The following is a 27,750-nucleotide window of genomic DNA, read 5'->3' on the forward strand; positions in this document are numbered from 1 at the left end:
AGTTTACGCTCATTTCTCGGGCTCTGCGAGTATTACGCCAGGTTCGTGCCAGGTTATGCACTTACTGTGCAGCCCCTGAGATCTCTTTTTTAAAAAGGTGCAAAATTTGATTGGAGTGATTCTGACAAGGCTGTTTTTGAAGAAATTAAACTATTGGTTGTGAATGGTCCCACTCTGCAACCGTTTGTGTCTACTGGCAAATAATTCATTACGGTTGACGCTAGTCTCTAGGTGATTGGAGCAATCTTTGGTCAGTGGGTTGAGGGGCAAGAAAACACCATTACGTTAGCTTCTAGATCTCTGTCCAGTGCTGAAAGCAATTATATCACTATAGAAAAAGAGAATCCTTGGCTATTGTATGGGCTTTGCAGAAATTCAAAACATATATTTGGGGCAATTCCTGTGAAATCTTCACTGATCTCAAGCTTTTAGTTATTTTATTGTGCGGGAATAGCTTGGGCGATGCATCTGCACTTTTGGTTCGCTTGTTGTCCTAAATTACAGTAGTATGATCTAGTTGTTAAGTACATTCAAGGGGGGAAGAACATTTGTGTAGACTATCTGTCCCGCCTTCCTCTGCCTTATGAAAGTGATTACCTTGAGGATCGTGACAGGCAGTGTTTTGTGGGTCTCATAGATGCTGGATCTGCTTGTCAAGGGATTGTAACACAAGTAGAGAAGTGTGCAGCTATGGCTGAGGATGATGTTTTGAGTAAAGTGGAGTATTATGTCAAAAGAAAATGGCCATCGGAGAAGTTTCTCAGTGGAGAAAGGATGTGTTTTGCTCAAATTGCTGAGGAGTTGTCATTTGAAAATGGAATTTGCATCAGAAATGGTCTATTTGTTTCTCCAACACGGCTCAGAGAGTGAAATATTTGTATGGCTCATGAGGGACATATGGGAGTATAAATTACCTGCAAGAAGATAAAACAAATTTATTGGTGGCCAGGTTTAGATAAAAAGGTGTCTAGTTTTGTTGGATTTTGTCCTCCGTGTGTTGATTTAGGCAAGCATTGGAAGTTGTCTAAGAAACCGTTATATCCAGTTCTCTTTCCAGACAATGCATGGTAAAAGATTGCCTTAGATTTTTCTGGGTCATTCAACCTGCTTCCATCTGACGAGATATCTTTAAGTAGCCATTGATTACTTCTCAAAGTGGTTGTATTACTCCTTTGTATTACTCCTTTGTAGAGGTAGCCAACTCTTAGACAGTGATCACTTTTCTTGAAATCATTTTTAAAGTGGAAGGATCACCCTGCTGCATAGTTACTGACAATGGCATGCACTTTGTCTCTAGGCAAATGGGAGACTTAATGAAGAAGTTTATATCAAGCACTCTCTGGTAGCATTGTATAGTCCATCATCTAATGGATTAGTTGAGATGGCTAACGGTTTTCTAAAAGAAGGGATACAAACAGCTCTTGAAACTACCATTAATGTTGCAGAATTTTTGCAGGAAAAGGATTGGACATATCTCACGTTAAAAAGAGAAAAGAATGATAATAAGAATAATAAACTGCTCCATCAAGAAACGCCCCTAATGACCTAGACTAGGCAGCTAGGCCAGCTGACTAGAGGCCTGGGTACCCCTGCGTTACCGAGGACCATCAGCTCGATTTTGTCACAGTATAATTTCAAACAGCTCCCTGTCATCCATTTAACCACTTGTTCAAGACAAGGTGCCGGCTGGCTTGAATCCCCATTAGTCCTGGAATCAAGTGACACCACCAGCTGGGTGTTTTCAGCGTATGAAATCACGGAGATGCCATATCCCTGAATTATGTCCGCCAATGGACGCATGTAGATATTAAACAACGTGGGACTTGGGGATGAGCCCTGTGGCACACCACAAGGCAGAGGCTTAATATCAGAGAAGAGGTTGGCTTCCATAACCTGGACGGACCTCTCCTCCAGGCAGGACCCCAACCAATCCAGAGCTTTGCCCAGGATACCAATTTCCCGGAGTCTGTTAGCCAGCAATGCTGCACTTAGGTCTAGGAGTAGTATCGCAGCTGCTCCACCTTGATCAAGGTCCCACTTTGGACCAGATTTCAAATCAGACTGGTCCCAATTTAGATTGTGGAATAAAATGAACAAATCTGCAAAAGATGGTCGACTGAGAGTAAACTCATTTCTTTCATAGCAGGAACTGTCTAATTAGACAGTTGCTTATGATTGTTGGGTAAACTCTCATTCTAAAGTAAGGAGATGCTTTATGAGATTGAAGTGTTTACAATTATTTTGTGTATTCTTTCAATTAGACTCTCCTCCTATACTCTTATGCCTATTATTTGTTTTATTATGTTAGGAATGAGAGTGCAAGATCCAGATATGGTCAATAAATCAACTCAGTCAGCGCTTCCGCGATATGGACACAGTTTACTTGAAGACGCAAGGGTGGAGATCAAGGATAAGTATGTCATATTGCCTATTCTCCTTTTCTTTTTAAGCATGTTAAACCTTTTGTATAGTTATATGTTTTAAATGTCATCTGAATTACATCTGTAAGGATATAGAGGGTATTACCGCTAAAAGTAGCCAAATTTGTGACGCAGGTATTGCCCCATCTCATAGTTTGCTGGTGTCTTGTACTGTAAAATATGTTGATGTTATTGTCTTGTTTTATCAAGGCTAGGCAAATGCTACTGCACATCCCCTTTAGGATGGACTCTACTGTTTACACAATTCAGCTTCTAGAACCTCAGTGATGTGAAAACCAATGCTCATTTGCTCTCTTAACAAATGTCATGAATCTTCAGGCAAATCTGTTAATTCCCTTTCCCGCATTTTCACCTAACCTTAACTGTGATGATGGTGAATCCTTGTTTCATAATTTGCATTAGGTCTTTCAAAATTGTGGGTCTGCTGTACCCCTAAAGATTTAAAGCTCAGAGGCATGCCCAGGAGTTTGGTGGATCGGAGACCTTGTTAACTTTGAATCACAAGGTAATGTGTCCCAGAGACAAGGTTTAAAACCCCAAATTCAAGGGTTTATATAGCCATTTCTGCCACAGAAAATCAATCGGACTGCAAAGTCACCATGGTGTGAGCAAGGAATTACATTTTCAACAAATCAGCTTTACTGAATTTCGAAAAGTCATATAACCCAACCACCTTAGCACTAACCCATATGGTTATTAATCCAGCCCCTCTGACCTTATGTCATCTGGAGTTGTCAAAACAAACTAAGGGGCTCATTATGATGGTGGAAGGACCGCCATCGCCGGGCCGGCTGTGGCGGTCTTTCCTCCATCGTACTGAAAATTCCCGCCGCCAAATTAGGATAGCGGTGGGAATCCAATGGCTTTGCAGCAGACGGAAAGTGCCGTGCAGGCACCGTCGTAGTGATTACGGTATGCCCTTCCGCTTGTCTTTTTGTGGCGGATATCCCGCCGCAATAAGACAGGCGGAGACTGGCTTTGGGGGCCCGTTGCGGGCCCCCTCTGTGTGGGAGGGTGTGAGGGGGTTTACACTGGGGGGATACCCATGGTACCCCCTGCAGTTCCATGCACCAAGTGGCAGGCACTGCGTGGTGCCTGCCACGTGGTGCATGGAAATGCTGTGCATGCTCTCTTGACATTGCAGACGGTGCTGCTGCCAGCAGCACCGTCCGCAATGTTAAAAGACCAGGATGCGCCCACAAGTATGGCAGGCGCATCCTAATTGCACTGGTGGGACCGCCGCACGTCTGGCGGTCCCAAAACCGTTACGATGGCGGGCGGACTGATGTCCGCCCGCCATCATAATGAACCCCTTAGTTACATAAACAACAGTGAACTATTGTGAATGAATGTAATGCCACATGCAAGAGAAAGGTGCTGAAAAAAGTGTTACAGTAGGCCCTTTAGCAGGTATTCTTCAAGAACAGTGTCATTCTGAAAGAAATCCACATCTTGCTTGACTACGTGTGGAAGAATATAAGCATGTTAAACATGATACGGTGATGTCCATTTTGGAGAAGATGGCGCCAAAGCCTAACTGAGGCTTAGTTAGAATAAGCCAGGGAAAACACTTTTAACAGGTCGTTGCAGATTTGTTTCAACTGCATTAGCACAATGTCAATATACACATGAAGGTTTGAGTGTAGATTAATTGTCCAGAACACTGTCAATAATACATATTATGAATAAAATGCACAAATGTGTCATCAGCTTCTTATAGTTGACTGGTTCATTTCAAGTAACACAGAAAAGCAGAGACTATGTAGGGCACATATTCCTGAATGATCTCAGAATTCCTCCATTTTGAAGATGCTTACTCATGTTTGCAAAATTTAAAGTGTGGTTCTACTAACTAATTCGTTTTTTCCAAAAAGATGGAAATTGAAAGATTAGGGAGCTTCCACAATGTTTACATTGTTTTCCTTAATTTTTCACTGTATTGCTTACCACTATTAGCAGGGAAACAAGTGAAAACTTAATACAAGTACCCCTCGTCTGTGGTAAGAGACAGTACATACCTACAATACAATACACTACAATACAATACACATTTTCAAAAGATTAAAAACAAACAGGAATGATCAAAAACCTGGAAAGTTAGTATGCAACTCAAACATGAATACTCCACAGAGATGTAATCATTACAGCTTGTTTTTAATGTGCACTGATAGACCCAATATTTATTTATTTATAATTGTAAATATTGTATACATTTTCCTGTTTTCCGGTCAACAAAACATGCTTTTAAAAGGCTTTCATTCACTCACATCCACTATGAAAATCCACACACAGACACACTCTCTCAGAACAAGTACAGCATTTCAGCAGCAGCGTAGGTTTCATTTGCAAGCAGAACTATTATCAAACAAGCAGCAGGAGTGCAAAAAGAATGGCATCTTTGGTGTGCCCGTGCTGGTGGTGTTAACATGTGATAAACGTGTATTGTGATATGGGGTGATGTGCATTTGTGGCCATAAACAGTGCGATCTATGCTACTGCAGGAAGATGAGAAAGCATTTCTGACCCATTCCAACCATGGCTTCACAGCTACAGAGCCTCAATGCTCTGAAGGCGTGCATTTCCATGGCCGCAAGAAGAGGACATGCATCATATAGTGGTAGATTGGGTGAAGCTGGAAAGGTCCAAGGTATGTATGAAAGTTATTCGCATAAACTGATGTACCCTTGCCTTACTGAATCCTCAGAGGCACCTGCCAGTCACACACTACTGTTGCCCTTTGATGCAGTAGCACAGTGGATAGTGAGCCAGGGTGATTTTCCCAGAACGGTGATGCTTGTGAAAGAGCAGACATAAAGAAAATAGGGAGGGCTGATGGGGTTGTGAAAACAGTCTGCTTCAGGAGAATGTGACAAGTGCAGCACCACTAAACAGTGAAACGCCTGATCATGGGAGTGAATGCTGCCTGCTAATGGGCGATGTCTTGGGTGACAGACTCCATCAGAGACAAACGCCACCTCGTTTCAGATTGGGTGGTGTGATGGTTTGAGAGTTTGGGAGTATACGCGGGCCCCTTCTCCCAAGTAGCCCAGACAAAAGGCTTGTGTGCAAGTAAGTGGCAGTGGGCACCTGCAGGAAGGAAAGCAGAGGAAGATAATGAACTATTGGGAATGCATTCCAACCACCATTTTTCCACAGAGACCATACCAGCTAGCTTCAAGCACTCTCACCACCCACTTCCCTTGACAACACACAGTCAGCGAGGGTTCAATGATACCAGAAAAATAGGGACCAGAGAGCCGGCATCCTCCAGGGGCAACCCCCATAAAAAGGTAACTGTACACATGTGAAGCACACACATGTCCTAAGTGCATGTGTGCGCTACATGGCACTTTGAAAAATGCATTTTTCAAAGCATGCACAAATTACCATCAACTTGAAGTTGATGGTAATTAGCATCTCCTAAATGCACAGTTCGCATTTAAGAAAGGCTACATGCATCGGCAAATAGGGAGTCGCAAATTGCGATTCCCTACATGCATTCGCACTTTAGGTAATCGCAAAGAGTTGCGGTTATCTAAATTGTGAATGACAAAAGGTACATGCATCTGAAAAGGCCCGTTTGTGAACAGAAAAAGGCTTGATGCCTATGCCCCCCATCTATTAATGTTTTTCAGCACAGCTAAATTGATTAACATTCATGTATGTTCCCTAAAACTAATGTGCACTGTGACCTTTGTATTTCTGCATAACCCACTGAAAGGGAGTCTTGCTGGAGTGTCTAGAAGAAGCACCTTTTCGGAAAGCGCCATTTCCTTTCCTTCAGTTTTTGAATCATATTGCCAGTCCTTACAACTTAATAGGTTGCACATAACTCACATCTATGTTCAATATGCTGGGTTTAAAAGGATGGCACTTATTGCAAAATGCAGTAAAGGGCTCGTAACGTGTGACTTACACGGCCCACCTCACAGATATACATAGACTCAGGCCTGAGAGAGGCTTCTCTGATGAATGGGACACCCTTGTACAACAGGGTGTAATGTATTGCACCATCAGGATTACTGAACGTTGGTTAATTTTTGCCAAAGTCATCCAAAATACAGATTTTTTAATACAGCACAAAGCTCCTATGTAGTCTGAGCTACACTAAGCCTGCAATCCATGGATACAATTCTGTCACTTATTTCCTTATTCTGCTTGTGTCGTCACTAGTCATCTGTAATGTATAGAATTATTGGGAGGTAGTTGCCAAAAACAGGGTTGTATTCCACCAAAGGGTACCAAGAGTTGTTATTAACAGCCACCGATATGCAATTTTAAGTTATGTTAGGCTATCCTAATCCCTTTTCCCTGTTCAGCTGGGTTGGGGTAGAAGAGCCACCGGGGAGCAATGCATAACATGATTTCATTGCCCTCGTTCTCTACTGGATTTTTATAACTTCATGTATACCCAGTGTTGGGTTGGAAAGGTCCTCTGCATTGTAATGGACCTGTACTCCTGCCCTGAGTGCCCAACTGTTGTCTGGATCCCTAATTCTGATTTTTGTTGTTGTTGTCGTAGGCAAACACAGATCAGGCATGTGCCATGACATACTCATGGCTCACAGATTTATGTCTTGTTCGACTGGGAGGAGTGCCCATAGTGGGGGAACTTAACTTTTTTCACCAGGCGTTAAGTAACATGAGCATGGTGGTGGCACACACTTTTTAGTGATCAGAAGGAGTGAACAAGTCCTTTTTAGGTCTCGGCTGCGAAGGCTGCGCTTGCGCAGTCTCGCTCCGAGATTTAATGACTTGGAGAAGAGGGGCTTGAACCCGCCCCTCTTCTCCCCTGTTCTCCATTGGCTGGCCTCTTGAATGCTGGCCAGCCATTGGAGAAGAGGTCAGTCATTCACATTAGGCCCCGTTCTTTTCGGATCGGGGGGCGTGTTTTTTGCGAGAAGTCTCAGGGAGGAGACAACAGCAAAACACGCCCCCGAATCCGAAAAGGACGCTGCCTTTCTCCGAGGCATTTCTGCTCTGCCTCGGAGAAAGGCGGTGGTGTGCTTGTTCCCTCTGGAGGTGTTGCGCTGACAAGAGACGCTAGCTTCATTGGCTGCGGGAGGATGTGCCCCTACCCATCTCCTTTCATGGCTTTGGAATGCGGTGATGATGTAGCAGCAGCCCCGGCCCCCTCCCCTCCTCCTCCCGCTGTTCCCTTCCTTCTTCCACATTCTCCTTGTACAGATCTGTGCTCTGCTGTCTCCTGCTGACGTGTCTGCCCCTCGGCGCGCATGCGCGCCACCCGGCTCCATCCACACATATACGCTCCAGCCAGCGCTGCTGGCAACATGGCTGCAGCCGGGCGACTACTCTTGCTCCTGGTCGCCCTGCTCTGCTGCTGCCCCATCCTGGGCAAAAAGAAGGACTCTGTGGACCGGAGGTTCTCGGACCTGAAGCGCTGCGTGGACGTGGAGTGCAGCAGTAAGTGCCTTTCCCCTGAGAGCTGAGTGAGTGAGAGAGGGGAGCAGCAACCACAGAGCATCACTCTCTGTTGGGCTTGGTCGGTGGGTTAGTGCCAATGCTCAGAGTTCCTACTTAAAACGGATTTTTATGAAAAATTAAAAGGATTGAGCTGTTTGGATTTCCATCAACTGTGTACTGCGTCGCTAACACACTGGTGCCCCAACTGCCAACTTTGTATTTTAAGTGAAAGTGCTGCGAGAAAGGATGTCTCGTGCAGAGAACACCCGTCTGTGCATTTTCCCGACTGGTGCCGCTCTTGCCCCAGCCTGGTCGGGTGGCATTCTTCCTCGTTATCAGATCCGGAGTTTGCACGAGTGTGGTGCACGACGGGACGTTACTGCCCTGCACTGCCTTTGTTTACCATAGACCCATCGGCGCAGCACTAGAAGGGCAGAAACCTGTTGTGAGCGTGGCATTTATGGAAAATCTGGGTGCAGGACATCCTTCATCAAAACAGTCCCGAGGCTTATTTTTCATTCGAATCGCCCCCTCCCCCCCCCCGCAAATATTTTGCTAAAAGTCAATAATCCACCAAATAGTTTAAAAGTGATTCAGGTGATGGAATCGCACTTTGCCGGTGAAATGCGGCCTAGAGAGGAACGTCGAAGACACAATAATGCGATGATAAACACATATAACCCGAGGCGGGGATACTCCGCTCCACCGGGACACTTGTAGATTGTCTGTGTTTTTCAAGGGCTTACTGTTGTTTTGCAGGGAGTCTCTTACAGTTACCTTAATATTGATCATTCAGTCTTGGACAGGGACAGCTACACGGGGGAAGGGGTGTGTGTGTTTGTGGTGTTTTATTTTACCTTTTCAGAGGAGGCTCGACCCAAAACCGTCTTAATTTGGCTTTCCAATAGTCGGAGCACGAGGAACCGTGCATGCGTTTGTTGACATGTCAGAAGCATCCGCTCCATAGACCACCACCCTTAGGCTGGGTGTAATACCATATCATCCTGTAAAGAAAAACATATCTCCTTTCTGATTACCATATGTTAACATGTTCTGGTGCAGTTTCTTTTTAAGGCAAGCGCTGGTTGCATAATGTGTAGATTAGAGTGTAGGGGGTCAGTGGTAGAATCCTACACATAGGTTAGGGTATGTGCATACTGATTACTACCGTTTGAATAGCACTTCCTACCATTTGCATAGTACTTCTTTTTACCAGTGGTATTATACGTTCAATCTCTCTTGCATGAGGGGCAGGTTAAAGGTGCATTCATATAGAGGCGCGAGCTTGGAGAGTTATGTGCGTGGATTCGTATTACACTTTTACTGGTGCATCGAGCACATTGGTGAGCGAGTGCAGTAGTGTCTGGGGGATCCACATTCCAGAAGAGTGGTTGGGGGGGGGCTCTATTCAGTGGTGAGCGTTTGGTTCAATCAAGCGTGAAAGTGATGCTTCATATATAGGTTCTTTGATGAATCCACATATAGGGGTGAGTGGTAAAACCATACACAGAAGTGAGTGGGTCAACGTATGGTGGTAGAAGGTAAACTTATGTATGGGGTGTAGCGTTGAATTCATCACTAGGGTTGAGTGGTGGGTTCGAGGGCGTGTGTTAGTGTTTATTTGAGGGAGGTGAATGCAAGCGTATATTGTGTTTATGAGGTCACCCATCTCCAGATACTGAACCTAAGCACTGGAGGATGGTTCATGGTTCATGTTCAGGAGTCAGTGGTTAGTTTTTATAATGGGCCTTGTGGTGGATTCATGTGCAGGGGTGAGTGATGGGTACACAGTGTGGCTGAATGTCCTGGTATGGTGACGCTACTATCCTGCCCTGCCCTCGTTTGATTTTTTTTCTGTCGTACTCTGTGTTGTCATCCAGCTTGCTTGGGAAACAGTGAGTCACGGGAGCTGTTCCTTTTTGTGTGTTGTGTTGTTTTAGGGCTGTCTTAACGTCTACGACCCTAATTATAGTCAATGGTGCTACCTCCCCCCCCTACCAGGCTATGTGGTAACTGAATGTTGGCGGTACTTGAACATGGACCCAGCATCAATGACCTTTTTGTCTGTAGCCCTGGTAGAGAAAGGGTGTGTAAGTCACTTCCATGTAACATCCACCCCGTCCCTCCTCAGCTGGGCCTTCCCCTTTGTGCTGTTGTTTGTAGCATGTTACTTGTTCGCTGCGTGCCACAGGGTAAACGATGTCCTCTCGAGGACGGTGAGTTCCTCCCAAGGTGGAGGTGTGTGTCCAGGTACTCGTTGTCATCTTTGCCATGCTCCTGTGTACGTGCCACTGTTGATGCACACTGTCCATGAGGCCCTGCCCCAGAGCTTTGCAGGCACAGGTTGGGTGAATGTGCATCTGCTCTTTACCAGCCGGTCTCTGCCTGCTATTGTCCTTCAGCTTCCATAGCCCCTTACTGTGTTCTGTTGGATGTCTCCAACCACCCTGCGATCTTGGCCGAAAGTGCCTCTTATAGAGGGAAACTCATATACAGTGAGTATCTTGACCTCTTGGTACCAGTCCCTCTCCTTGTCGCCTGAATGGCCTGGTAAGATGCCCTCTAGCAACTGTGATACAGGGTTCAGATTTGGAAGAAAATGTGTGCTTTCTTTGGTCCTACCTTCCTGCCACTGCCTCCTAAAGTAAAGTTAATATTTGGCTTAACTAATGAGCAGTGTACAACTTCCTGACCGCCAAAGGGAGAGAAAATACACCAGCCCAGAGAGATGTTTGCCAGGAACAAGACCCTGTTGGTTCAGGTATGTTTAGAGCTGTCATTTTATTTTTTCTTACCTGCATACCTTGCAGCCAGCAGTTTGTGTGTATATATATATGTTATTTTTTTATTTTACACAGTTTTATTTAGTACAAACTTGACCCGAATCGGGTATCAGAGCGATTTACATAGCACCAGTTGCATTACATGAAGACACATTCATTTTCGTTAGGCACGGAGAGATTAAGTGATTTGCCCAGAATCACAGGATGTTCAGCGTCATTGCTGAGACTCGAACCCAGTTCCCCAGATTCGAGGTCGACCGCCCTAGCCGTTAGCCAGCTCCTCTTCCCAATATATAGACCCGTGTTACTGCATGAGAGTGCCTCACACAATTCCAAGGAACTGCAGGCACAGCTAGTAGCACCAGCAATTATGTGTGGCTAGAAAAACACGGAAAGAAGTGATGGGTGCATGCAGAGAGGTCATGTCTGGATTCCTGTAAATGGGTGAAACATTGACTCCTTCATAGAGGTGAACTCTTGAACCGGGAATGTGTGTTTGTGTTGTTGATTCGTGTATGTGAGTGGTGTGAGGGATTCATGTCATGGAGTGTTGTTCATGCACAGGGGTGATACATGAATGACGCACCAGGATGAGTTGTTGATTCATGCGTAGGCTTAATGCAAGAGGGGTGATGTATGTGGATTGATATTCAAGAGGTGATGTGTGGTTTCACAGAAAGGTAAGGGATGGATTTATGTACTGGGGGGAATTGTTGAATCATGTACAGGTGTGAGCGGTAGGTTTATGCAGCGGGAATGATGTTTAGATTCATATACAAGGGGTGATGTATTCGGTTAAGTGCTACTCTTTTCGTGGTGGCAGCAGCCCAAGCTGCTTCCTCTCACACTCAGGCCACCTGTTGACCCCTGAAGATAATGCTTAGCTGGCGGTGGTTTGTTAAATTTGGAGGTCTGTGGTCCCCTACCTTTTCTGTAGCAAGAGCTACTTGTGTGCAGTGAAACTCATTGAGAGCTACTAATATTGTTAGTGTTGTAATAGTGACCATATCAGACAAGATTACACTAGTGGCCATCATATTCAGGATTACTACAAGCGATCAACAAGGTGCATCAGGCAAGGTTGCCAGCAGTAATATAACAAGCATTTACAATGCAACGGTCTCGGCATTGTTAAAGTTAGAGCTATTGGCATTGCTCATGACAATGCCGTTTCTTTAAATGTTTTAAAAACAAAAAACATAAACAAAAATAATATCATGAGCAATGCCAATAGCTCTAACTTTACCAATGCCGAGACCATTGCATTGTAAATGCTTGTTAACTTATGCCACTGGAGAGAGGCCTACAGTCTCACTCACCTTTTTAACGTTCCACAGCTGTGTGCTAAACTCGACCCTTGGCCTACATCAGTTGTATGTAAAGTGCTGCGTAGTGTTGGAGTTGTGATTCTGCACTGGTTGTATGTGTGCCTGGGAAGAGTTCTTTTCAGGGATAGAGCAGTGCTCGCATGGTGGGTGCATGTACTGGTTATATGTATACCTGCGAAGAGTACATTACATGAGAGATGTAGTACTGTGCAGTGCATGCATGGTGAATGCATGTACTGGGTGTTTGTGAACCCGCGAGAAGTGCAATACATGAAGGTTGTAGTGTTGTGCAGCGCACATGATGAATGTGTGTGCTTGCTGTATGTGTGCTTGCAAGCGGCACAATACATAAAGGCTACAATACTGAGCAGTGAACACAGAGGGAATGTATGCACTGAAAGTATGTGTATTATAAAACACAAGAGCAACCCTTATGTCCCTGTGAACCGGGTAAGTACAAAGTACTACAAACAACATTCACAAGGAACTCATTTGAAATTGTTCATCTATTTCATACAACAACAATGGTTGCTTATGAGTCAATCTCACATATGTAAGCCATGAACAAAAAGGAATAAAGTAAGACTAAATCAATAATAATAACGATAGGCCCTCATAAGACCAATTTTCTTTCAAAAATTTTTTTTCAAGCCTCAACAGAGGACTTTATTTAATAAACACTTTTTAAATCACATATAAAACATTTATATATACAAGCTACCTTTTCTTTCTTACATTCGCAGTGCAAAGTGATCCCCAGTGAAAACACCATAACCTTTTGCATTGTGACCAAACAGAAGAAAGCAAAAATATACAAGGTTATTGGAAAAAATATATAAGGACAGTTTATATACAATATACAGTGATTCAGTCAAGGCTGTCTCTTATTTTTGTTGTCGACGGCGTTTCGACCCACTTTTAAATACCGGGTCTCATCAGGACTGTATTTCTGGGGACAGTATGGAACATACATTCGTCCATATAGGATCCAGTATGCGAAAAGATGTCGCGGATGAAGAATTTACATCCAAACTTTTTTTTTTTTTTTTCAAGAATGGAAATCAGGCCATACATTCAATGTATTTGAAGAGTTGTAGGATAATTAGACTTCTTAGGATATTGTTGGCTCCTACTTCCAAACTAATCTTGATTATGATTTCGGGGGAGAAGAACTGATCTTCTTCTTTTAGTGGTGACACTGACGAAAAACGAAGCATCAGCGCTCACTCCTTAGTTGATTTAGTACGTATTCAATCCGTGCTATGGCTGTGGCGGTATCATTCTCGCTCGCCTGGAGTGGCACAATACATGGAAGTGTGTAGGTAGATACAATGAGTGCAAATGTGCCTGTAATGACACAGTTCATGAAGGACCCTGGGTTCTATTGGGTAGCCCATGCATGCCTGATAAAGACATGAGGAGACACCGGAATCCCCCAGACTGATATGTATATTACTGCATTCCTGTGAGCTGGGTGAGACACACTGGAGCAGGGAGAGCAAGGCTCCCCCATACACTTGAAAGGGTGCTCTTTTATTCATTGAGAGATCACAAGGAAAGGGACAGGACACATCTCGGGAACGAGATGGGGTTTGATGAGGGAATCATAAAGAGTAGCCAGGGATTAATCTTTTGATGCACATATCAGTGTGGCTGATATCCAGGTGTGAACTCTAGTCACTCTCATGGCCTTTGTTGAGGGACTATCGGCTTCAGAGTCTTTCTTGTTGTAACAGATGGCTTTTCAAAAGGAGGAGGGAGGCGGAGAAGTATGTACTTCAAAAGAATCAGAACCCGAACATAAAACCCACCCCTAACACACATTTGGGTGCCGATCACGATCCGGTAAAAAATATCCCCGTGCGACTCGTATCCGGTCTTTTTACCATACGAATCGTACAAGTGCCGTACGAACTGGCAATCACGATTCGCATGGTAAAAAGTCCATACGAACCGCATTGGGAATCATTCCCCTCACGTCCTCGGGTCGGAAAATGTGTCCGACACGTCCCCGTACGAATCACCGTACAAACGTGAAAGGTGAAGTCCGACCGAGGAATCATGATCCATCCCGGGCGTCCGAATGTACAACCGTATGGTTAAAAGACCGTCCGCACCGAACTCCCATTACAACCATGGAGACGTCCAAACAGGTGCCCGGTACGTGCCGTACCCCCCCCAGCCCCCGTAGGTACGCGCCGACCCCCCCCCCAGCCCCCGTAGGTACGCGCCGACCCCCCCCAGCCCCCGTAGGTACGCGCCGACCCCCCCTGTGTGTACACCCGTGTACGTGTCGAACCCCCCCGTGTACGTTCGAGTCGAACCCCCCCGTGTACGTTCGAGTCGAACCCCCCCCGTGTACGTTCGAGTCGAACCCCCCGTGTACGTTCGAGTCGTACCCCCCCGTGTACGTTCGAGTCGAACCCCCCGTGTACGTTCGAGTCGTACCCCCCCCGTGTATGTTCGAGTCGAACCCCCCCGTGTACGTTCGAGTCGAACCCCCCCCGTGTACGTTCGAGTCGAACCCCCCCGTGTACGTTCGAGTCGTACCCCCCCGTGTACGTTCGAGTCGAACCCCCCCGTGTACGTTCGAGTCGTACCCCCACCCGTGTATGTACGGTGCGTACCCCCAGCGCGTACACGGGTGGGGGTACGACTCGAACGTACACGGGGGGTTCGACTCGAACGTACACGGGGGGGTACGCACCGTACATACACGGGTGGGGGTACGACTCGAACGTACACGGGTGGGTTCGACTCGAACGTACACGGGGGGGTACGCACCGTACATACACGGGTGGGGGTACGACTCGAACGTACACGGGTGGGGGTACGACTCGAACGTACACGGGGGGGTACGCACCGTACATACACGGGTGGGGGTACGACTCGAACGTACACGGGTGGGGGTACGACTCGAACGTACACGGGGGGGGTTGGACTCGAACGTACACGGGGGGGTACGCACCGTACGTACACGGGTGGGTTCGACTCGAACGTACACGGGGGGGTACGCACCGTACATACACGGGTGGGGGTACGACTCGAACGTACACGGGTGGGGGTATGACTCGAACGTACACGGGGGGTACGCACCGTACATACACGGGTGGGGGTACGACTCGAACGTACACGGGTGGGGGTACGACTCGAACGTACACGGGGGGGTTGGACTCGAACGTACACGGGGGGGTACGCACCGTACGTACACGGGTGGGTTCGACTCGAACGTACACGGGGGGGTACGCACCGTACATACACGGGTGGGGGTACGACTCGAACGTACACGGGTGGGGGTATGACTCGAACGTACACGGGGGGTACGCACCGTACATACACGGGTGGGGGTACGACTCGAACGTACACGGGTGGGGGTACGACTCGAACGTACACGGGGGGGTTCGACACGTACACGGGTGTACACACAGGGGGGGTCGGCGCGTACCTACGGGGGCTGGGGGGGGGTCGGCGCGTACCTACGGGGGCTGGGGGGAGGTCGGCGCGTACCTACGGGGGCTGGGGGGGTTCGGCGTGTACCTACGGGGGCTGGGGGGGGTCGGCGCGTACCTACGGGGGCTGGGGGGGGTCGGCGCGTACCGGGCCACCTACTCTGGTCATTTCGCGCCGTACTTCGCTTTTGCGGCACTTTTTGGGTGCCGTGAAAATATTGCCGTCCGGACTGCTGTCGGTTCGAATCGTAATTCCTGGGTCGTGAAACGCTGCCTGAAAGCGTCCCGACGTCACGTCGCAGCACTCCCGGATCACATTCGTATGTATATTTTCGTCGGTCGGTGTTTTTTACGATTCGTACGGAAATGGTGTTTCCGTGCGAATCGTAATTCCATGTTTGTAAAGTTTTACGACCGGGTACGAGTCGGACGGGGAATTCGCTCCGACCGACGGTTCGTACACAGTTTTTACCGGATCGTAATCGGCACCTTGGTGTCTAGAAATTGACTATAGGTAGGCGAGGTAGAGATCCCAAAAATTGTCATCTGCCAAGCAGCCAGACAGGCTGTGTGAGGAGGGGATGCTCTTCAAGACTTCTGCCTGTGACCAGGACTGGAGTCTAAAGCCTGGTAGTCTTGTTGCTGGGTGAGGGGACATCACCCAGGGAGACCAAGACCACCTGCTCTGGAGCCTGGAGCAACAGCGCCTGCCTGCCACCACTGTGACCTGTGAGGAAGAGGAGAACATCGGAGGGAGCAAAGTCCAGTTTGGAACGCTGTTGAGTGGACTTCCGATGTGAGGAGGCATCTGCTGCACCAATCGGGTCGTTGTACATGAGAAGATTCAAGTTGGTGACCCCCATACGCTAGAAGAGGGCCGCCGTGAAGATAGTCATGAGCAGAGTGAAATTCCGGGGAGAGTATAGCCTTTGCAACATCATTGCGGTGACCCCGTTTGCAGGAAGGGCTGCCATGGCAGATACTGCCAGATAACGAGGGCTGAAATCTGTGCGGAACCGTAGCGGTGACCTCGTATGGAGGGGCCGCTGTGGTACGAACTCCTGTGCGGTGAAGGCCAGTGCCTTGGCTGATAGTGTTGCGACAACCCTGTATACCAGAAGGGGATGATGGTATCAAGAGCGCTGTGAGGATCAGGCTGCCACCGAGGACAGTGAAATTGTGTTACCCATAGGTCATGAGGAAGCAATCTTTTATTACAGCTAAGTTGTTACATCACAGTGCTGCTGACAGAATCACAAAACAATGTGAAAGGAAAAAAACACTCAGCTGCCCCCTACACAATTATAAGGACTATCTTTTTAGACCATTTTCGTCAGAATTTTCTGTATTGAGAATCTAAGGTCCTTCGTAGTTTATGATAAAATGTTTATTTTAAGTTCAAGGCAAGAGAGCAAGCTTTTTTCTGCATGTCACCCACACATCCTAAAAACAAAAGTAACTTTGATATTTGCTTACTTTAAACTGCTTGAGGATATTCATTTGCAAGATTTTACAAGCGAATAACAGATATGTTTACTTTCATAGAGTAGATTCTACAAATATTAGTAATCTGCAACCGAAATATTTATCACTAGAAAGATCAAGAAACCAAGGATTTAACGGACATTGAATATGGGGTGACCGTATATTATAATGAATAAAATGTTGGTGTATGTAAAAAGGATATACCACAATACACCACGTAGATCTCTGACCTTATAAAAGAGCTCCATCTTGAGCCTCGAACTTCTGTTTGGCTACGGATCTTCTTGGTGACTTGCAGTATCCTAATAATGTATGAAAGGGGGTATTTTATCCTTCGTATCTTTTGCCAATTCCAATTAAAGGCACCTGACCCCAACACATTGATATGCCTCTGGCTGGCCCTGAATGCATTGTTATGGATGGATACTATAATGCAATGTTTTTGGGGCTAAGCTAATAGTGTGTGCAGCCACAACGCTATTTTGCATGCCTCTGAGTCGCACACCCCACCTCCATACAAAATATTCTTACAGGCTTGTTTGAAGTATGCAGCACCACTCATTTGTTAGGTATAGGAAAGATATTGAGGCGTGGAGCATGTATACTATATAAAGGTGAACTGCACCTTCTCAGGTGTGTCAAAAGTCAATTCAGGCTCATTGTCCTTTACAATCTTGGACTTAGTTGAGTGTGAACAAATGGCACTACTGTACTATTAAAAGCATAGCAGCCCTACCAAAAACTTATTGTTGCTTCCTGCTGAAGGCACAGCAGCCCTGCCAAAAAGTCCTAGTTCTTTCTTTTAAAAGTATAGGAAGCTTGCTAGTTATGTTGCTTTCACCCCTTTAAAGTATAACAGCCATAGGGAATAGTGTTCTAGCATCCCTGTTCAAAAGTAATGGTTGCTTTTTGCACTTCTGTAAATGTAGGTTGTGTCAGTTTAGGAGGGTTCTGGAGAGTTCTCCCTGTGAATCAACTCCTCACCATTGTAATGAGGCTGCCAACAAGTGTCACTACAGTCTTCACAACACAAAATGGCTAAACGATACAACACAACCACTCACTAAAACTTTTCTCTGTTAAAAGACGGACTGTTTGGCTTTGTCAGTTCCTGTTAAAGATTGATTAGGAGATGAGAAGGATCGGTCTGTATTCAAGGAACCACCACTATGTTCTAGAAGTCAGGCGATTCATAGCAAATTCATTCCATGGATCTAGTTTTCTAGTTATTGTTTATAGGTTTTTTTTTTTGCTTTTATTTTATTGTTGGTACAAATGTTATGATGTTCTTAATCTAGAAATATCATGTTTGACTTGCAACTGTACTTGACTTCGTGGTTACAAGTGTACTAACTACTAGGCATGTTACTTCCTGTAAGAGGGTGCTTTGTTAAACCGTTTCTGTGTTTGGTTTTCAGAGAGAATGTCATTGAGACACTCCAGGCACACATAGAGGAGCTGAAACTGGCAGCAGAACTACAGAGAAATCAAATGAAGAAGATGGAAAAGGAATATGAAGACTCCCTGCTTCAGATCCGAGAGCAGCAGGCTGCAGATCAGAGGTATAGTTGAAAAAACACAGTGAACAGATTTCATGAGTATTCTTTATGCATCTAGCTGCATAGAATACATGTTGCTTCGGCAGGTCCCAAGTTCTTCTTAGCATACCTCCTTGTTGTTGGTTTGGCTTAAAGACTGAGTGAAAACCCATTAGTTAGGTGTGATATTAAACACCATACATAAACTTTTGTGTAGTATGTGTTCTGTCAAGACTTTGTGAGCTACATTGACTTGTACAGATCCACTTTTTTATACACCCCTGTACAATATGCAAAAATTAACTAATGCAGTTTGTTGGGCACCCTTCACCACTATTGACCATGGTACTTGCCCCAAGGGGCCGTTAAGGGGGGTGAGAACTGGTGCTCAGATTATGTTAATATAAGATTCCGTTCGCACAGGGGCTTCTTCGGAGACCCTTGTGAATTAATGTAGACCCATCTCTAGGCATGCCAGACTAATTTGACAATAAATGTTAAGACCAAGGGCTGTGACCTTTTTTTTTATCTGTTTATTCCATTGTGTGGAGATGTTATTACCAGTAATAACTTGGTTTATAGTGTTTCATACCTCAATTCTGCCATTTCTAAGCAATGTAAATAATAGATGTGAGTGCCCAAATAGGTGGTAGTCAGAGGATGAAATGTACGTCGGCATTGATGGTAGTTGTAGATTGCATCAGTTTTGCAGTATTAGATCTTTCATAGATTCACATGCTAGAATCGTCACCTTCATGATGGGGATGATTCAAGCATGTGAATCTATGAAAGATACCAACACTGGAGAACTTCAGTTACAGGTAAGTAACTTTCTTCATGTCAGCAGTGACTGTCAACTCACTAAGACGTCTTGCCAGCTAGAAAAACAAGCATCCACAGTGAGCTGCTACCTTGTAATAAATCACTGCATTGTTGAAAGTCGAGGTCTGCTGTCTCCTGCTTGCCTTCATATCTGATTCCAGTTAGAGTAGCAGCCATTCATCCCACTCACATATGTGCACTTGGCATGCTCCCGAATCTTATATACCGTATATATGTATGAGAAAGATTTGCTGCGCAGCCGACCCCCTGCACAGGTGCAGCACCCTTTTGTAAAGATAGACAATGTGCAAATCTGTACAGTGTTATAAATGTATCCTCCTTTGAGCAAGCTTCCTTGCAGTCTGTTATTAAGTAACATTGCTATTCATTCTGATATGTGTAAGATGCTAATGTTTGATATTCATGGGAGAAATCCTGCTTGACAGTAACATCTGTAAAAAAGCACCAACACTTCCTACAGCCAGGCAGCATGGGCCATGAAAGACACAAACTAGTGTCTTCCCTCTGTCCCAGCCTCAGTAGGCACTGCAGTTTACTTATCCATAGGAAATTAAAGTGTATGTGTCCCTCTACAACTTCCATGGCAAGGATTACAGGAGACTGTGCCTTGGGACAAAACAGTTAATAACAGGGGTGTCATGAATTCCCGCTTTAGCATCGTGAGCAGGGATAGTTGTCACTGGACAGTTCTCTTACGTAATATATTTAAATTGATGTTTACAATATTTTTGACTGTAAGCTGAGATACAGGTCTCCGAATAGAAGCTCATAAATTCAGTTTAAGAGAAGAGTATCATGGAGCTCTGGGGTTGGGGAGAACATGAAACAAAAGAACACAAAGGGATGAAGAAGGTATGAAAAGAAGGTTGATGGATAGAGGGAAGTTTGGATGAATGGAGTAAATTGTCTATGCTTATGGATCTTTTATAAGTTGTGAGACTTTATAGCACAGTAGTACTTGTTGGTAAACAGATGGAGCTTGATGAGCTCCACGCACCATTCTGTGCCGGATACTGTTTACAAGAAATTGGGTTGTTAGTTGACTAGGGTGTGAGCCCTGGTATAGCAGCAACTATAGTCCCTGTCCGGGTGAAGCACAAGCCAACCCTAAATTAACCTTCGCTCAAACCTCTGGTAGCTTGGCACAGAGCAGTCAGGCTTAACTTAGAGGCAATGTGTAAAGTATTTGTGCAACACTTTATAAAGGGAAAATGCCACACAAAAAGGACCCCTCACCAAAGTAGAAAAATAGAACTTTCTTAAATAAATAAAACAAGAGCGAAATGACAAAAATCCAATCAGTAGAACTGAAGATATGCAATTTTAAAGATTTTTGTGAAAATATCTCAAAAGTACAAAGCACCAACTGTGAATAAGTTGTCGCGCCGTACCGGGACAAACTCACAAGTTTCAGCAAATCATGATCGAGCGTGGGCTGCTACAGGGACTCAGTTAGGCCCTCTGAAGAGAGTACTTTAAATCCGGGTTTGTAAAGCGTTGTGCGGATCTGCGTTGAAGATGTGTCAGGCAGCCAAAGCAATATGTTGGTTTTGAGATAGAGCAAGGCTGCAATGCGAGAGCCTGTGTCGTCGAGGATCCTGTCGGCAGGCTTGCTATGTGTAGTCTGGTTTTCAAGGAGGAGCGCCCAGTCGGGGCAATGTGTCGGATCTGACGACCTGCGATCTGTAGTCTGTCGTTAAGGCTGCCGGTGGCGAGGGATGTGAAGGCCTGTGCTGAGGATGCGTCATGCAGGGGCGGTTCTGATGTGGCTGCGAAGGTGATGCAGGTCTTTGCCCTAGATCCAATCCACACAGCAGGGACGATGAGTCTGTTCTACTCAGGTTTGCACCATGCAGCAGAGGAGATGTGTCAAATCCGCTTGATCCACGGAGACTGACAGAGCACCTTAAGCCCACATACAAGAGTCCAGCACCGGGGTGGCACCACTTGGTAGGGTAGATTCGCATTAGGAAGAGCCCAGGTGCAGGTGCAAGGTGGTTGGAAGCCTATTGTATTCTTGAGGCTTCAGATGAGGAGGCCAGACAGCTAACACTTGGAGTCACTCTGGGATCAAAAGAAGCAGATCCAGTCCTTCTCACCCAGGCAACAGGTCACCAGGTCAGCACAGCAGTCATTCATTGTAGCAGCCCAGCCGAGTGGCACTCCTTTCATCAGCACAGCAGTCCCCCCTTACAGATTATCCACAGGTCCAGAAGTGTACTGAAGAGTTGCTGTCTGAGGTCCAGTATTTATACCCCGTTGTGCCTTTGAAGTGGGGAGAAGCTTTTGGACGCATGCATTTGAAGTTCACAGATGTACTGCCTTCCTGGACCTGGTTCCAGACTAACTATAGGGGGTATGCGGACCTTTGTGTGGAGGCAGGACAGAGCCTATTTCATTGTATGTGGGGCTGGGTCCAGCTCTTCCCTCCTATCCTGCCAGTGATGGCCCATCCAGCCACACCTAAACTCCCTATTGTGTGTGGCTGTCTAGGAGGGATACACAAAGCCCAACTGTTAACTACACTCAGTCATATGACCCAGAGACAGGCTGTTGGCATCAAATGGCTAAGTCAAGAAAATGGCAAGTTTATAAAAGTGGCATTTTCAAAATTGTCATTTAAAATATGACTTCACCATAAGTTAGGATTTTTCATTACAATTCCAGGGACAGCAAACATGACTGGTTTCCTGTTCCCATTTGGAAATTACACTTCTTAAATGTAATAAGGTAAACTCCAATGCTATCTTATTGTAGAGGTAGGCCTTGCAGTAGTGAAAACCAGTTTACAAGTTTTTCACTACCGGGGCATGTAAACTTACAAGTACATGTCCTACTTTTTAAATATATTGCACCCTGCCATCTGGGCTGTCCAGGTCCTACTACAGGAGTGACTTATATGTTTTGAAAAGGAAGGTTTGGGCCTGGCAAAAGGTTTTCTTTGCCAGGTTGAAATAGTATTTTAAAAGTGTACACACAGGCTGCAATGGCAGGTATGAGACATGGTTAAAGCGCTACTTAAGTAGGTGGTTCAATCAGTGCTGCAGGCCCACTCATAGCATTTAATTTACAGGCCTCAGCCACAGGTAGTACGACTTTACTAGGAACTTGCAAGTAAATTAAATATGCCAAATGGCTATTAGCCAATGTAACATGTTGTAAGTAGAGAGCACAGGCAATTTAGCACTAGTTAGCAGTAGTAAAGTGTACAGAGTCCTAAGGCCAGCAAAAACAAAGTCAGCTAAAACAGGAGTTCTAGGCAAAAAGTTGGGGGGAAAACCATGTTAAGGTACCTATAATAGAGGTCTGAGGCGAAAAGAACGCACAAGAAACTTGGGAGAGTCTCGCATATTGCTTCATCTTCAAAAGGCTAAATTTGAATTAAACAATTACTGCCCAACTGTAAAAAATTGATTGCCTCTACAAAAGCAGAATCCTATAGTAAATAAGTTCTTCCTGCTAAACATTCCTCTAGGGACCTTTTTAAACTAGTTCACTTAACCTAGTATTGTGTCTTCCTCTATTGAGCATTCACAGGAGCTTGCAGATCAGCTCTCTTTATATTTTGAGGGCAAAATAAGGTTCATCTGTCTCTTGCTTGGCTCCTTGGACAAAGTGTCTACATCTAACTTGGAAGTGGCCTCTGCTCCCCTTTAAGTGGTTGTCTGCTGAGGGCTCCAGTATGTATGCTGATATGGAGGATGCCATTGGAATTTCTCGGTTGGATGGTTTTGAAATACTATCCCTGAAACAGTTGACCTCTCTTATAGGTACGATTAAGTCAGGTTATCCTCTGGACCCCATCCCTCCAACGTTCTGGAAGGAGGAGAGGTCAGCCTTTGCACAGCCTCTGTTGGAAGTGTACAACAATTCTCTAAGCAATGCCTGGATACCAACAGAGTGGAAACGGATAGTGACTATACACCTTTTGAAAAAGCTGAATGTAGATCAATCTTTTCATGCCAATTTTCATCCCATCTCACTTCTCCCTTTTGAGGTGGAGATCTTGAAGAAATTTGCAGCTTTCAGATGTTTTGGAACAAAACCATATCCTCGAGCAGGTACAATCTGGCTTCTGTCCGGCCCACAGCACTGAATCTGCCTTGGTAGCAGTTTTCGAGGATTTGAGGCCATCCGTCAATAGGTCAGACCCGTTAGCTTTAGTTCTTTTTGATATGTTTGCTGCATTTGACACAGTTTCCCACCCCATTCTCCTTATCAGGCTTGGGGAGATTGGTACTGGTGGATTATATCTCATCTAGAGGATGGATACCATGCTGTCTATCTCCTTCCCTTCATGGCATCCTTCAGAACTTTGTGTAAAGAGGTCCCTCATGGATCCTCCCTCAGCCCCACCCTGTTTAATATATATGTATGTCGATTGGATATGCTAATTCCAGATCTTTTGGTGTCACTTGTATGAATTATGCCGATGACACTCAATTATTGATCTGAACAAAACTGGAGCTTTCCCCTTAGAAGTATTCCATCATTGTATGTCGATGGCATCATCCTGGCTCCATTCTAATGATCTGAAGTTTAATACTGATAAAACTGAGGTTTTGTGGGTTGCTCCATTTAGGTTTACTAGACCTCTTCCTTCTACATTCTGGCCTCCTACTGGATCGTATGCCCTTTTCCCATCTCAGTAGGTGACAAATCTGGGTTTCTACTTGGATACGAATTTGACACTGCTGAAGTAGGCTAATCACTGGGCCTCTTCCTGTTTTTATTTTAACTCTTGAGTGTTCTCAGGAAAATTGTGCCTATGCTGCCATTGGCAGCTCCATGGTTAGTGGTTGAGCCTGCTATTTTTATTCAGCTTGTGGATTATAATTCCCTTTTTTAGTCGCTCTTCAGGCTGTGCTGAATAAATTGCAGCGTATGCAAAATATGGCGGCCAAGATGGATCTGGGACTACCCTGTCATGACTTATCTTCTACACTGCGTACACTACACTCACTTCCACTGGCTAACGGGATTGTTTTTAAATCTCTTTGTATAGTGCAGCTTTGCTATTCATAACTCTGGTCCTTTTTACTTGAAGAAAAGGTTTAAGATGTACACTTCAAATCGGTCCTTTCGCTCAATGGAAGCTTTTCTCTTCACAGTCCCTAAATTTGTGTGTACTCGTTTAGGAGGTAGGGCTTTCTCAATGGTGGTGGCGAGGTTATGGAACACTCTGCCCATTACCCTGTGGAAAACTACTATTCATTTGCATTTTAGAAAGGCTTTAAAAACGTGGTTGTATGGTTTATAATACTTTTTCCAAATGAGAATTTTAGGATTGAGCTGATTTATGCTTTTTTTTTTTTGTGCTTTTATAGGTTTAAGTGATGTAGTAGCTGGTTTCTCTCTCAGCGCCAGGACAGCTTTTTGGTATTTGTGCGCTTATACACTCTTCGCATAACATAATATAACTGTGACACCTCAGGTTGTCATTGTAGGTCTCCAGGCTCTTGGTGTAACAAAACATAATATAACTGTGACACACCAGGCTTTGATTGTGGGTCTCCGGTCTCTTGGTGTAACATAATATAACTGTGACACCCCAGGCTGTGATTGTGGGTCTCCGGGCTCTTGGTGTAATATAACATAATATAACTGTGACACCCCAGGCTGTGATTGTGGGTCTCCGGGCTCTTGGTGTAACAAAACATAATATAACTGTGACACCCCAGGCTGTGATTGTGGGTCTCCGGGCTCTTGGTGTAATATAACATAATATAACTGTGACACCCCAGGCTGTGATTGTGGGTCTCCAGGCTCTCGGTGTAACAAAACATGATATAACTGTGACACCCCAGGCTGTGATTGTGGGTCTCCGGGCTCTTGGTGTAATATAACATAATATAACTGTGACACCCCAGGCTGTGATTGTGGGTCTCCGGGCTCTTGGTGTAATATAACATAATATAACTGTGACACCCCAGGCTGTGTTTGTGGGTTTCCAGGCTCTTGGTATAACAAAACATAATATAACTTTGACACCCAGGCTGTGATTCTGGGTCTCCAGGCTCTTGGTGTAATATAACATAATATAACTGTGACACTCCAGGCTGTGATTGTGGGTCTCCGGGCTCTTGGTGTAACAAAACATAATATAACTGTGACACCCCAGGCTGTGATTGTGGGTTTCCAGGCTCTTGGTGTAACAAAACATAATATAACTTTGACACCCAGGCTGTGATTGTGGGTCTCCAGGCTCTTGGTGTAACAAAACATGATATAACTGTGACACCCCAGGCTGTGATTGTGGGTCTCCGGGCTCTTGGTGTAATATAACATAATATAACTGTGACACCCCAGGCTGTGATTGTGGGTGTCCGGGCTCTTGGTGTAACAAAACATAATATAACTGTGACACTCCAGGCTGTGATTGTGGGTCTCCGGGCTCTTGGTGTAATATAACATAATATAACTGTGACACACCAGGCTGTGATTGTGGGTCTCCGGGCTCTTGGTGTAACACAAGATAATATAACTGTGACACCCCAGGCTGTGATTGTGGGTCTCCGGGCTCTTGGTGTAATATAACATAATATAACTGTGACACACCAGGCTGTGATTGTGGGTTTCCAGGCTCTTGGTGTAACAAAACATAATATAACTTTGACACCCAGGCTGTGATTCTGGGTCTCCAGGCTCTTGGTGTAACAAAACATAATATAACTGTGACACCCCAGGCTGTGATTGTGGGTTTCCAGGCTCTTGGTGTAACAAAACATAATATAACTTTGACACCCAGGCTGTGATTGTGGGTCTCCAGGCTCTTGGTGTAACAAAACATGATATAACTGTGACACCCCAGGCTGTGATTGTGGGTCTCCGGGCTCTTGGTGTAATATAACATAATATAACTGTGACACCCCAGGCTGTGATTGTGGGTGTCCGGGCACTTGGTGTAACAAAACATAATATAACTGTGACACTCCAGGCTGTGATTGTGGGTCTCCGGGCTCTTGGTGTAATATAACATAATATAACTGTGACACCCCAGGCTGTGATTGTGGGTCTCCAGGCTCTTGGTGTAACATAACTGTGACACCCCAGGCTGTGATTGTAGGTCTCCAGGCTCTTGGTGTAATATAACATAATATAATTGTGACACCCCAGGCTGTGATTGTGGGTCTCCGGGCTCTTGGTGTAATATAACATAATATAACTGTGACACCCCAGGCTGTGATTGTGGGTCTCCGGGCTCTTGGTGTAACAAAACATAATATAACTGTGACACCCCTGGCTGTGATTGTGGGTCTCCGGGCTCTTGGTGTAATATAACATAATATAACTGTGACACTCCAGGCTGTGATTGTGGGTCTCCGGGCTCTTGGTGTAATATAACATAATATAACTGTGACACCCCAGGCTGTGATTGTGGGTCTCCAGGCTCTTGGTGTAACATAACTGTGACACCCCAGGCTGTGATTGTAGGTCTCCAGGCTCTTGGTGTAATATAACATAATATAATTGTGACACCCCAGGCTGTGATTGTGGGTTTCCAGGCTCCTGGTGTAACATAACATAATATAACTGTGACACCCCAGGCTGTGATTGTGGGTCTCCGGGCTCTTGGTGTAACATAACATAATATAACTGTGACACCCCAGGCTGTGATTGTAGGTCTCCAGGCTCTTGGTGTAATATAAAATAATATAATTGTGACACCCCAGGCTGTGATTGTGGGTCTCCAGGCTCTTGGTGTAACATAATATAACTGTGACACCCCAGGCTGTGATTGTGGGTCTCCGGGTTCTTGGTGTAACAAAACATAATATAATTGTGACACCCCAGGCTGTGATTGTGGGTTTCCAGGCTCTTGGTGTAACATAATATAACTGTGACACCCCAGGCTGTGATTGTGGGTCTCCGGGCTCTTGGTGTAACAAAACATAATATAACTGTGACACCCCAGGCTATGATTGTGGGTCTCCAGGCTCTTGGTGTAACAAAACATAATATAACTGTGACACCCCAGGCTGTGATTGTGGGTCTCCGGGCTCTTGGTGTAACATAATATAACTGTGACACCCCAGGCTGTGATTGTAGGTCTCCAGGCTTTTGGTGTTATATAACATAATATACCTGTGACACCCCAGGCTGTGATTGTGGGTCTCCGGGCTCTTGGTGCCACTGCACCCTTTTAGAAGTGCAGCTGCAGTACTTGTTCACCATAGAAGTGGATCCAACAGTCGTGCAGGGGTTTTTCTCCCCGCTGAAGCGGATTCAAATGTCCTCAGTCTCTGAGTGTCAAAAGCAAATGGAGAAACACGGGCAAGAGGCAGTAATATGGAGCGCGAGGCGAGTGGGTGGAGGGCAGAATCCATGCATACCAGAATCGCAGAGGACGGGGATATGGAGAAATGACAGAATGTGAGGAGAAGCCATACAGAGGTTGGAACGGAAGCAATCCAGGGGTCATAGATGGGGGAGTAAGACGAGGGCGCAGGGTCCGAAGC

The 27,750-nt window shown here is 45.4% G+C and overlaps 1 protein-coding gene across 4 annotated transcripts in view; it reads left to right on the forward strand.

Moving 5' to 3' along the window:
- Positions 1-27,750, forward strand: part of RPGRIP1L (RPGRIP1 like) — a 673,080-nt gene that overhangs the window by 98,279 nt on the left and 547,051 nt on the right. For all 4 annotated transcript variants that reach the window (XM_085639033.1, XM_085639032.1, XM_085639035.1 and 1 more), the window contains exons 5-6: positions 2,309-2,414; positions 18,329-18,472. In XM_085639033.1, the coding sequence (XP_085495159.1) occupies positions 2,309-2,414; positions 18,329-18,472 (250 nt within the window). The remainder of the gene's footprint in view (positions 1-2,308; positions 2,415-18,328; positions 18,473-27,750) is intronic.

This window comes from Triturus cristatus, chromosome 12 (assembly GCF_964204655.1).
Source record: "Triturus cristatus chromosome 12, aTriCri1.1, whole genome shotgun sequence".
In the NCBI taxonomy this organism is placed as follows: domain Eukaryota; kingdom Metazoa; phylum Chordata; class Amphibia; order Caudata; family Salamandridae; genus Triturus; species Triturus cristatus.